This window comes from Trachurus trachurus, assembly GCF_905171665.1.
Source record: "Trachurus trachurus genome assembly, chromosome: 15".
Classification (NCBI taxonomy): domain Eukaryota; kingdom Metazoa; phylum Chordata; class Actinopteri; order Carangiformes; family Carangidae; genus Trachurus; species Trachurus trachurus.
The window spans coordinates 26,769,078-26,781,971 of record NC_139906.1 but is presented as its reverse complement, the minus strand read 5'-3'; the positions used below and the strand labels follow the sequence as shown (position 1 = coordinate 26,781,971).

The 12,894-nt window shown below is 41.4% G+C and overlaps 1 protein-coding gene across 1 annotated transcript in view; it reads right to left on the bottom strand.

Moving 5' to 3' along the window:
• col13a1 (collagen, type XIII, alpha 1) overlaps positions 1 to 12,894 on the bottom strand; it is a 56,739-nt gene that overhangs the window by 24,893 nt on the left and 18,952 nt on the right. Inside the window, exons 11-19 of the mRNA XM_083987609.1 lie at positions 12,671 to 12,697; positions 9,202 to 9,264; positions 7,410 to 7,502; positions 6,859 to 6,900; positions 6,733 to 6,750; positions 6,568 to 6,594; positions 5,489 to 5,533; positions 3,597 to 3,629; positions 2,457 to 2,501 (exon numbers count right to left, since the gene is read on the bottom strand). Of these exons, the coding sequence (XP_083843735.1) occupies positions 2,457 to 2,501; positions 3,597 to 3,629; positions 5,489 to 5,533; positions 6,568 to 6,594; positions 6,733 to 6,750; positions 6,859 to 6,900; positions 7,410 to 7,502; positions 9,202 to 9,264; positions 12,671 to 12,697 (393 nt within the window). The remainder of the gene's footprint in view (positions 1 to 2,456; positions 2,502 to 3,596; positions 3,630 to 5,488; positions 5,534 to 6,567; positions 6,595 to 6,732; positions 6,751 to 6,858; positions 6,901 to 7,409; positions 7,503 to 9,201; positions 9,265 to 12,670; positions 12,698 to 12,894) is intronic.

The following is a 12,894-nucleotide window of genomic DNA, read 5'->3' as shown; positions in this document are numbered from 1 at the left end:
GTGGCTAAGGATGAACGGCCTCACATATGTTGACTTACAGATCAATCATTCTGATGTAGGACGCACTTTAACCATATCACTCTCACCTCTCACCTGACTGGCTTCTCTGCCATCATTTGGCAGATTGGGTCATAATCAGTTTTTTCCTCAGCCTCTCAACATAGTTGTGTACTATAGTTCTCAGACTAATATTTGGTGCCAACTGTGAACCTGTTCACTGTCAATTTGCTAAAATTCCTCTGTTTCTTTAGTTTGACCTTAGTGTCTGTTTCTGGATTTGTGCTTGATCCTCCAAAATTATCTATTTGCAAATGGCAGGGCACATATTCATGTCCCAAAGCAAAATGGTAAAAAGAATCCTGCCTAGCAAACATAAATGCTAGTTTATATATTTTTCCTAATGTTATTAGGATAAATCTCTTCTGTGTCTTCTTAGTTCAGGAAGTTCTGCTCTCCCTGCTTATGAACCAGCCTTCCCACCATTAAGCTGGCCTGCTCTCCCTGCTTTCCCTGTATATAACCCAGCCTGCCCACCAAAAGCACAGTCCCCATTTATTCCATATCTCATGTAAACTGTTTTCTTGTCTGTACACAACATTTATGTCCCGTCTGCCCGTCCTGGGTGAGGGATTCCTCCTCTGTCTCTCACCCTGAGGTTTCTCCTGTTTATTTTTTCTTCAGAGTTTTTCCTCAGTGGAGGTGAGGGTCTAATGACAGAGGATGTTGTTATGATGCCATGTAAAGCCCTTTTAGACAAACTGTTTGTAAAAATGGGCAATACAAATAAACTTGCCTTGCCTTCTTAAAGAACTCTATCATATTCTATGACACACAGCAGGTGAGACGGACACACATTGGTCCGTTCAATGAAAATAATCCCTTTTGCTGAGAGCCCAAACCAGAACTGCTGGGTACAGACATATGCTGGGTAGCTCATTGCTTCTGATTAACAGTGAAAAGAAAAAAAAAAAACGGCTGAGATACCGTTTCATAGAGTCAAAGGCGGTGAAACTGTGGCCTCACATTCTCCTGTGTCGGTGTCGTTGCCTGCTACTGCTCTCAGTTCTCAGAGGAGCAGCGGAATTGAAGCTGATTTCAAACACAGCTTGTCAGATCAGTCTGAAGAGCAGTAGTACTGCAGAGTGAGTTACCTGCTGCTGGTAGGTTTGGAATTGAAGTGGCTGCGTCTTGGAAAGTCATTATTTATGGTCGGCACCAAGCAGATATCAACGGTCATTGTGTGTACACCACAAAAAATATACCTTGTCCTATTTATTTCACTCACGAGGTACGGGCAGCCAACTCTCTGAGATTATATATATAGAACAGATTTCCCCTGGGACGCAGGAAGCCCATATCCTTATGGTGAAGGAGCAGTCTGCAAAAGCACTTTATCTTTATTATTAAACAATAAAGGCGTTCTCCAGATCGCTATTTCCTGTGGATACCAACAAGTATGCACTTTCCTTTAAGTTTTTTTTTTCCCACTTTTTAACTTTTTCTTCCTCTTTCCCCCCCATCTGTGAGGCCTAATGGAGAAAACACACAGATGTGGTGGAGACATCTACTGCCATGCTGCCATGATCAAGGAGAGCTGCTGAAGGTGTAGGTCACCTGGGTCTCCTGAGCTGCTGGAGCCCACCACAGAATGGATTCAGAGTTTAAAGGGATAGTTCACCCAAAATTGAAATTTCACTCATTATCTACTCACCCTCATGTCGACTAAGGAAATGCGAAATTGTCCCGAAAAAATTTAATAAGTCTATATTTCAAGCTTGTTTTGTAGCGGAAGCTTCTCGAAGCTCCTCTTCCCGGTTTGTCCAAATTTGACGAACCGGGAAGAGAAGCTTCCGCTACAAACAAGCTTGAAATATAGACGTATTTAATTTTTTTTCGGGACAATTTCGCATTTCGGGGCTTCAATACAAGACAGACATTACATACGAGCAGCATGGAGGTATTTGGATGTTTTTTGGTGTGTCTTTTTGTTACGAAGACAGTTGGTATCCATTTGCAACCGTTATATGGACATGCACTGCTATGCCGAGACCCCCTGTAACTCAGAGAAGCCACGACGATAACTCTGAAACTTCTCCATGAGGTGAGTAGATAATGAGTGTAATTTCAATTTTGGGTGAACTATCCCTTTAAAGGAATGATTTTTATTTTTGCAAAAGTGCACTCAAAGTCCGTTGACTGGATTACTATAATTGAACTAGATGAGTTTAACTTTATGCGCCCGCTAATGCTCACAAATTAAACCACTTTGTGAATGTTCTGTGGCTGTTTGTGTTCCCAGATGAACATCAGCTTTGTTGCTCCGCTCAGACTTTTGAAGAGATAAATTTAAACCGAGTTCCACCCATCCAGGCTCGCGGACACATCTGTGATCTCACCATGCATAAATAAAAGTCGACATGCTGCACACACAACCCCATGCTTGCCTGTCACTCTACCTTCGCTCCCCTGTCTCCTGGGAAACCTCTCTTTCCTTCATCTCCCTACAGAGTGAATGGAGAAGAGGCTCAGATGAGCAGCAGGCTCATAAAAGCAGACATGCTCTTTTTCAGCAAGATGGGGGGAAAAAAAAATCAAAGATGAGCAAAAGGCTCAGGGGGAGACGCAGCAATCCTTCTTGAGATCTATGTTTTTAAAGATGACAACAGTTGCTCTCTATGAGGTTGGTCCTTGGACCAAAGCTGCAAATGGTTGCCTTGAAAAAAAAGAAAAACTAGAGCCAGTAAAGAGTTGGTTACAGTATGAATGGTGAATGTATTAGGAGACACTGATTGACATTCCTATGGTTTATTCTGGACATAGACTCAGACTCAATTATCATATTTTCAGAGAAAGGCTTTTCATATAGGATTAGGCTTAGGGCTAGCTACCATAACTCAAACCCCAAACGTATCTTCTAAATTACTGAGGGTGATTTTGAAATTCTAAGATTGATTGCAGTTTTTTTATTGATGCATTGACATTAATCCTTTATGTCTTCAGAGAGTGATCCTGCTTCTAAAGTGGAATATATGATCCAAATCAGATTAGATTGGATCATCTGGGGGAATTACGAAGATGAAAACTCAGAAGACATATAGAAGCACATGCTCATAAACCCTGTGGGTCAGGGTGGGGGGCGGGGGTCAAATTTAAAGAGGAACTACAGTATGCAGGATGTTTACCTTAACTATTCTACCTTTGTACCTTCATGAAACAGCTTCAGAGTAATTGTGATGGTTAAATAAATGACTTGTAACTTGTTCCAGGGAGAATGGAGGCCTATAATCGTGTTAATGACAGATAAGATTACACGAATATACACGTCATAACATTGTATACGATATATATCGCTATCCATCGCTCCATGGATTGCTTTCTCGCCGGCTTCGTTGTAAATAAATGCACATGGCCAGGAGGAGGGTTAGCAACACAGTGCAAAAATGACCAGACTTGCATAGTTCCCCTTTAAGTCTTCACCATGGTGAAGTCTGTGGCTCTGACAGACCACAGAACATGAGCTGCCAACTTTATGGGTAGCTGTTCTTGAAAATGTGTGACACAAAAGAAAAATGAAAAACTTCAAAAATGTATCTTACCTTCTCTCCTTGGCCGTGGTCACCTTTAACTCCCTGCAAAGCAAATCAGAGAGAAATACTGGAATTACTGTATGAAAACAATCATGTCAACAAGCACAGCAGTCCAGTAGAGGGAGCACAAGCTCCTCTCTAAGCATCCTAATTACTGTGTCCAAAATAGGACTCAATGAAGAAATACACAACCTGAATGATCCATTATTGATTCGTATTTGCAGTTGCAGTTAGGTCTGGTTATAATAAGCTGAATATTGAAGAAGAGAAAAGTAAGAGAGACCTTGAGCTGCACTGAGCTGCCACAGTCCTCTACACTGTGACATGAATAATAACAGTATGTGGCTCTGAATAAGAGCGATGAGAGTTTATGAAGTCTACCTCGCTGTGTCTGTGACCCTCACACACTGTGTAGCTGCTCTGTACATGAATTAGACTGATGTCAACACAGAGTGCAGATGACTAGTGAGCACACTTTCAGTTCATGGTCAAAATGGAGGTCAAATCACTTGTAATGTAATTTAATGGCTTGGAATAGTGTAGAAGACTTGCTGTGTGTGTGTGTGTGTGTCACTGTGTTCTCTACAGGAAGTGTGTTGAGCCATGGACAAATACGGTGACCAGCATGTGGAGACTGTAGCAGGTAGAACTCACTCTGACCTTAGCTCCACTCAACCTCATACCCAGGGTCAGATCTCTCACATTAACCATCCATACTGCGTGTGGACATTTGTAAGTCAATGTGTGTATACAGTATGTACTGTATGCTGTATTTGTATTTAAAGGGATAGTTCAACATTTTGGCAAATTGGCCCATTGCCATAATAACAACTCCGTCTCGTAACATTCCGTTATTATCTCATTGCGTGGTGAACGTGCAGGTCACAACTTGTCCACCAGAGCGTTTTGGAGTTTTTGGATTGTGTATTTGATGAGTTTGATGAGCGAAACCAAGAAATTCCTTTAGCCTCTGTAGCGTAGCTCAGAGCAGCCTGTCGCTCCGCTCCGCCGTTCTAAAAACAGCTTACACCGACAATTAAAGGTAACGAACCTACTGCTATGAAGGCAATGGGCCAATTTGCCAAAATGCTGAACTATCCCTTTAAATGTCCAAAGCTTAAATGCAGCAGCAGATCCTGCCCACATCACTGCAGTTCATTCTTCTTTTTTATTCAATGTAAATTAAAATAACAGTTTTTCTTGCAGGCCACATGATGCAACTAGGATGGAGGAGAAAAACCATGATCATCCTGCACATGATGGGTCTCATTCATGAAACGTGAGCAGCACGAATGTGTGTGTAAACCGTCTGCAGCAGGAAATTTACGTGGATTAGCTCCGATCTTTTTTGTACACCTCGACTAGCGCTTGTGTAAATGTAGGAATGCACATAAATACAGCTTGTCAGTGTTGGAAATTACAATTTGAATTCGAATTGCTCTCTGTTATGTAGGACAAAACGCTGATGCAGGTAATTTAAACATGAGAAACGATAAGTAATATTTGGAGAGGGACAGGTTTTAGGGATCGGACACACACACACGCATCAAGGTTCCATCTAATGATGATAATAACTTGCTATATGATATCTACCGGAAAAACCTTCATTCCATAAATGTGCAGCTGATATGCCATGCAAAGAGTGTGTTGTGAGTGACGCACACTTCATCCTGTTGGCATTGGTTTAAATGGAGCTGTGAGAGAAGGCTGTAACAATACAACCTGCCTACACAACGTGATGTGTTGATACAGACAGCTGAGACTGTGAAGAGCCTCCTATAAGAATGTCTTCAAGCTAAGTGTCCAACCAAATTTTATTTTTTCTTGAATCTTTAGGTCAAACACAAATCACCACTGCCACCCTTATGAACAAGTTATAGAACACATTGAAAGACAAATACCTGTGGGCCTTCAGGACCTGGTGGGCCTTCATCTCCTTGATCACCCTAAACACACACAGAGATAAATACAGTGAGCAAAGTCATACACAGACACAGCAAGGACAAACCCCCAAACCACATTTCTCTGCTGAAAACCAACGTATTTGGGTATGAAGTAGTGTTGTTGATTGATTCAGGCCCAAATCTCAAAGTATTCCAATTTCACTGATTTTGTTGTAAAAATGCATTAGCATAACGTTTTCATCTTTTGTCACCAACTAACCCATTCACCCCGCCCCTCCTATGAAACCAGCACCTGTCGTCTCTGCAACCTGTGGTGTGTAAAGTTGGATTGAGAGGTAGAGTGAGAATCAAGTATTTTGCATTTATTAGCTTGTGGCCAGAATGGGTCGGCAGCAAATTTTTCTTGGCTGCAAAAATACCTCCAGACTGTTGGTTCCCAGTTGAAATTAGCAACCCAGCAGACCATGATGTCCTGCCTAGAGTCCTAATATGATGCAGCATCACTCACAAGGTCTAAATGTCTATTGCACGCCTTCTTTACTTATTTATTGATTTGTTCACTTTGATTTACTTATTTTTGTTTTGTCATCTTGGACCTTGTCTAGCTGCTGTATTTTTGTTGAGTTGTAATTTCTATTGCACAATGAGGTGCTGTGTCAAACCAATGACTGATATAAAACTAAAAACTAAACTAAACCTGCCAAAGGTGTTGTACTGGACTCTGGAGACTGTTCACTGAACCCACTACACTTCACTACAATGCAGCCATGTGATTGGTTGATTGAATCACTGCATGAACCAACAGGTGTTCATGAAAGAGTGCTCAGTGAGTGGATGTTTTTCAGACAAAGAAAGGCAAAAAAATAAATTAAATATTATTTCCCTCTGCTTCTTTACTAATCCCTGCACATAATTGAAGCACATGCTGAATACCCATTACCTGTTCACAATGAAAAACCCATTTGCTCAGTGGATAAAGTGGCCTGTGTGCTGGACTAGGCAGATCTAACCACATCCTGGATTCTACTGTATTAACTACATCCGCCTTCATAAGTGAAACAGAGAAGTGAGCTCACCTTCTGTCCTGGTACTCCTGGCTCGCCCTGGAGAGATAACAGTGTGTGACAAACAAAGTAAATATCCATACTGTGGAACATTTGGTTCCCTTGTTCCTGGTCTCTGCCTTAAATTATCAAGTGTGTCAGTCTGATTTTCCATAGGGAGAAATGTGTTTACTGTACCTTCAGTCCTGGCAACAGCTGAAAAGAAACAGTAGAAATCATAAGTTGGTAAATGTCACACCCACAAAATTTCACTAATGAGAAGATTCTGGAAAATAAAATAAAAGTTCATTGACACAAACTTACTCTTGGATCTTTTCCTGGTTTTCCTGGCTCACCAGGCTTACCCTGTATGAAGAGAGGGAACATTGTTTTTAAAGGAAATCTACTAAAATGACTGAATTTCAACCATGTGTGATGAGAAATGACGTCAAACAGAAAGCCACACACATCTGATTTTTTATGGCTTGAGGGATCGATGTCAGTTTTGAAACAGCTAAGTCACTGACAGCAGGAGACTCCATTTCCAGGCCAGATTGATACTAGATTTGTAATATTTTCATTATGAGTTTATAAAGCTTTAATACTATGCTCTCTTTGTGTTTACTCCAAAGAACGCTGGAACCAACAGACTTGGGGCTGAGAGCCAGAGTTCGAGGTCATCAGGCAGACTCGTGTTTTACTATAAATGGTCACTGATTGACTATCAGAATGAATCTCAGCATTTTTCTTTTCTGAACGTGAGTCTCTGTCAAGTAACTTGTGTTGTTTGTGTGGAGATCGAAATGTTTGCTTGGGTAATTAGTAGGTGTATAAATAGATTTTTAAATTCTGGCTGAACTCAGACTGGGACTCACCGGTGAGCCAATGGCTCCGTTTAAGCCTGCTGTTCCTGCAGGTCCAGGAGGTCCTGGAGGTCCTGGGGGTCCTTGCGCTCCAGGCTCGCCCTGCTGAGAGACCTTGAGTTACAACCTGCCATGCAGGAGGGGGCCTTGCCACACTGGCCATGCCAACACAACAATCTCACACTACACCACAAATGCACACAGCAGGGGGATTGCAGACAGGAAGGTTAGCTGGGGAGCAAGGCAAGTGGTTTTAATGTCTGAGCACAAAGAGTCATGTTTGACCTGTGATCATTTCAAGATTCACTTATTAGCTTTTCCAGGTTTTCTCCACATCCCATGAAGTTCAAGGAATGTTACTTGTTCATGAGTCAGGATCAAGGATCCGTGAAACAGAGTCTTGGCAAAAAATACCATTAGTAAGAGAACACCAGCAAATCAGGTGTTTATGAATATGAGAGCGATCTAGCAATGACCTGATGAGACGGATGAGCTAATGAACTAGTGAATATGAGACAAAGACAGGTCCAGAACCTGAGTCACATGGTGAAGAGTGATTGCACAGTGTCTGACGGTGGGTGGTGACCTTGATTTCTACCAAATATGGTGAAGGAATGAGGCATAATTCAGGGAGGGGCCTACTTAACTCTGGATCTACTGTTTAATTTTCTCATATTTGTGATGAGATTATTTTTATACTATTATTTTTGTTTAAATTTACAAGGAATGGATGTATTTCTGATTTTGATCTTTCCTTTTGCTAATCTGTGATTATTCTCAACACTGTCGATTAACAGCCAGAGGCTTGGGAATCATCTCTTCAGAGTCAGAATTCTGGAAATATAATTGGGAATAAATAAATAAATGAATGTAGAAACATAAAGAGGAATTAATAAAATAATCAAAAATAATTTTACCTTTTGTGTTTTTTACCATATTGATTTTGCTTTTGCTTTTCCCACATTGCTTTTGCATTGTCTATTTGAAGGCCTAAACCGCCAATCAAATGGCTTTGGGTGGGCTTTCCTGTCCACATCTTCCACCACCCTGAGAATGTATTCCATACATTTTTATATATATAAACTCAACTTTAAGTCAGAGTTCGTTGAACACTTCTCCTCAGCTCTGCTTCTGCCATTAATGTCACTGTAGCCAATTCAAATTATATTCACACGGTGCTTTCAAGCGTCTGCATCTGCTTCTCATGGTCGGTTGTAAAAACCTCCCACTGAACTTAGATTGATGTGAGCAGGAATGGACACTCAGCCTGGGCAGGAAAGCCAGGCCAAAGCCATTTGGATGATATCTTGGCTCTTTGAATAGAAAAAATCAAAAGCAGTGTGGTAAAAGTTATGTTTCATGGTCGGCATTGTGCAGGTTTATGCCAAACACGCTGATGGCCAGACATGCTGGATCATGCAGTGATCTCCACACATTTATTTTGGTTTCTTCTGACCGGAGAATGTTCTCCAAATGTTTATTCAGCTTCTTTTCAAATTCTTTGGCAAGTTTTCATTTTATTTTTTACATTTTTGTGCTGTTACGTTTGGTCTTGTTGTCAGATAAGGCCGTAGAAGTGACTGCTAGTTAACATAATGTAGAATTGGACCATTTTCAGTCACTTCGACACAGAAAGACAATCAGGAAATGTTTGTGTTAAAAGATAACGGAGTGACCTACTGAGAACTTTCTATTTGAATATGGCCAACAATCGAGATGCAGTGACAGCCAAAAGGTGGTTAATTACAGCATGATGGTGCTCGGCATTGGGATGGGGGGGATGGTGAGGCAGAGAGAATTGTACCTTGAGGCGTTTTAAGATTAGAGGGCTTAATGAGGGCATGTTTCGCACGGTGATGGGCAACATCTGCCAGTGGGGAGTCACAAAACACAGGTGGCCACCGATGAAAAAAGGTCACAGGGCAAGGACCAGGAGGCCAGAGCAAGGAAACGGGGTAGAACCAAGAGAGTGATGGAAGGGGGTTGGGGGTGGGGATGGGGTGGGGAGGGGGGGGGGGGGTTGTAGAGGAAAAGACAAATAGAACATGAGAGTGAAAAGCAAGGACATGGGAAGGCAAAGGAGAGAAAAAAAGGAAAACAAAGTTGAAGAAAGGAACGACAAAGAAAAGGAAGAGGCACCAGCACAACATTCTATGGGTCTGGTGTGAAAAAGGGGGATTATTGATGTACTGGGATACATTTTCTATATCCAAAGAATGTGAATCCATTCAAAAGTTCTGAGATACTGTCAGAGTCAGCTGGTTTCAAATCAAGCCCGTACATCAGAGTCCCCATCGACAGAAAGCCAGGCCCGTAGATTGCAGTGGAGCAGAGGTGGGTGCCAGTCTTGCCACAAAGAGAGTATAGCAGTAATAGTTACAATACACATCCAGACTTACTGTGGCCAACTGTCCAACACAGGGCTGTACAATACGTCGCTTCTGTTGAGATGACCAGCATAATCAGGTACAAGTTTAGGAGAGGGCAGTACAGGTGAGGTCCCGCTGACAGCTACATTTCTCCGAGTGAGCTGCATGCAACTTGCCTACTTTTTTACATAGCGTACATATTTCCACATTTGTGTTTATTATGCAGAAACCTCCATAATGAAGACTTCAATTCCCCCCAAACCTGCAAATACTGATCAGTTTTACCCCCATGGTCCATTTTGGACATTACTTCATTTCATTGTGTGATCAATTACACTATTTTTAAGTAAATTAATTCAAAGAATACAAACAGGAATATAGCCATGGAAATATATACAGCATGTTAAAAGTCAATACAGTGTAAGTATGGGTATAAATCTAGTAAAAGTAGGCAAGTGTGCTGCTCTGTCCCTCACTGTTTCCAGCTATCCACCACAAAACTGGACAAAGGTTTGACAGTAGACAAGTCAAGAGATGCCAATATTAAAGAGAAAGAGAAATTTGACTTTGTGTTTGTGCTCAATTGTCTGACCTACAATAGCTTATGTTTATTTCATCTTAATTAATTATATATAATTGTAGACCAAAAATAATTTCTATTTCAAATTTATTTTTCTATTTCAAATTTCATAACCCTGCCCTAAGTATATATGAATATATTGGGAATCAACTTTAAATATAGGCACTATGAATTAGTGTGTGTAATAAAAATAACAGTGTATTTATTTTTAATATTGGCGTCACTGTGCAATTAATATTCTTTATGAAACTTGGGTCATTTGAGAAATCATTTCTCTCAATCATCTTTTTTTTTTCTTTTGGGTGGAGAGCAGAGGGCTGAGGAGAGCATGACCTCTGGGACACTGGCTCTCTTTGCGGCACGACTTAATGACACCTCGGCTGAGGGTAAATCTTTCAGGGTGTCGGGGGCACCCACAAACCTTCAACATCACAGCCTGATTGGAGCGCATGGCGGCCAGGGTTTTCAATGGAATATCCTGCACAAAGAGGCCCTATACACACCAAGGAAGTGGTCATTTCAATCAATTCTGGTAAAGGCTTCCGCTAGCTGCAGTCCAGCTACACAACAGGTGAGTCAGGTCTGATGTTAAGATGATTTCAGGTTAATAGGTAGATGTCAAATTCCCTTCGACATATAATAGCTACTGTAGCCTGCCTATGTGCATTGTGGAAAAATGCCTTGCAATACCTCTAATTGCATATCTTGTTATACTCATTTTAATGAGTATAGTTCTGTAGAATAATATGTGTTATTTGGACAGCCAAACTAGGGTGATTACATCCTGACTCCACTTACTGTATGTGCTTAAAAGGATAGTTCAACATTTTTGGCAAATTCGCCAATTGTCATAATCCCTATAGGGGCAGGTTCATTACCTTTAATTGTCGGTGCAAGCTGTTTTTAGATTGGTGGAGCAGAACGGTTCAGCTAATGCAACGGAGGCGAACGGTACTTTCACCTTTCCCTCATCAAACGCATCAAATGCACAATCCAATAACTCCAAAACACACTTGTAGACAAGTTGTGACCTGAACATTCACCACGCTATGAAATAGTAATGTAACATTATGAAATGGAGTTGTTCTCAAGGCAAATGCATAGCCGGAACTACATTCCAGACATGTAGTTCAGAGTATTTACTCCATGTGTTGTAATGTTACATTATTTTTTCATAGCGTGGTGAATGTGCAGGTCACAACTTGTTCCTGAGAGCATTTTGGAGTTGTTGGATTGTGTATTTGATGAGTTTGATGAGGGAAAGGCGAGAGTACCATTCTTTGCTTTAGCTGAGTAGCTCATGTCTCTGCCCCACCGATCTAAAAACAGCTTGCACCGACAACTAAAGGTAATGAACCCACCCCTAAGACTATAGGGATTACTGCCAAAATGTTGAACTATCCCTTTAATGGACAAATAAGCCATCCTTGCATCTCTAAAGGAAGTGTATTTCCCAAAAATCAAATTATTCCCACAACAATGCTGCTGCATGAGATTCTTTTACATGGGAAACTTTCCCTGATATAGCTGTCTTCAAGGTAAACTTTATGAACACGCAGCGTTTTAGCTTCACTAACAGTAGCCCTCTGAACCCCCATGGGCTCTACTATATGACTAATGCCTGGAATATGAGCAGACACTGGGAATGGACCTCACAGTCAAACTGCTTCAGGGGCTGAGAGAAGTGAATGAAGCTGAATTTCAGCAGGCGTGCAGTTTGTTTGGACCTCGGGTCACCCAATTCTCTCTTGAGTCCTTCCTGTAAAGTCAGCTTTCTGAAATGAGTTTGAAGCCTTTGTGGTCCAGAGATGTATTTCACAACATGATGCATTACTGACGACAAACAATAAAATCATTTAAGCGGGTATCATACTGTTATTCTGAGGCACTTTTATATAAGGTAATAAAACTTTATGTCCCTCCACCCCCAGCTCTGACAGGAGTAGTTTTATAACTGAGAAGATGAATTAGCTACCTGAGTCCCTCTTATTCTTGCCCCCCCCTCCCCCACCACCACACACAGGCTTTTATAACATCAACCTGTATGCTGCAGTAAGCTGCTGGTGATCACCCTGTTTTCTGTCAACAAGCAAATCCCCACAAACTCCACAGACTGTGCGCCAGAGAACTACACAGCTCTGTCATGGCTCCTCAACATTGTACTACCTGCAATGTGGTTGGACAACTCAGTGCAGTAGTTTGTCCTATTTTGCTCTCACATAACAAAACAGTGGGAAAGAAATCACATTAAACACTACACATTAACTTTGCAACCAACACATTGACTTTGCATCATAATAGCATGTGAAACAGTGCAGTCTTACCCGATGTGTGTAGTCTCCACAGACTCCCTGCAGAGAGAGAAGCCACATATTATTACAGTGATTGGTTCTAGTCTGTCTCAGTTATAAAGGGTGGTCCACAGCTGTTATATGTAAAGATCAGGTATGAGGAGTAGAGCTCAGCCAGAGGAAACTGTGGCTTTGCCAAATCTGTGAAAACATCCAACTGATGGTCTAGCGATAACTCATACCGGCTTTGAACGTAA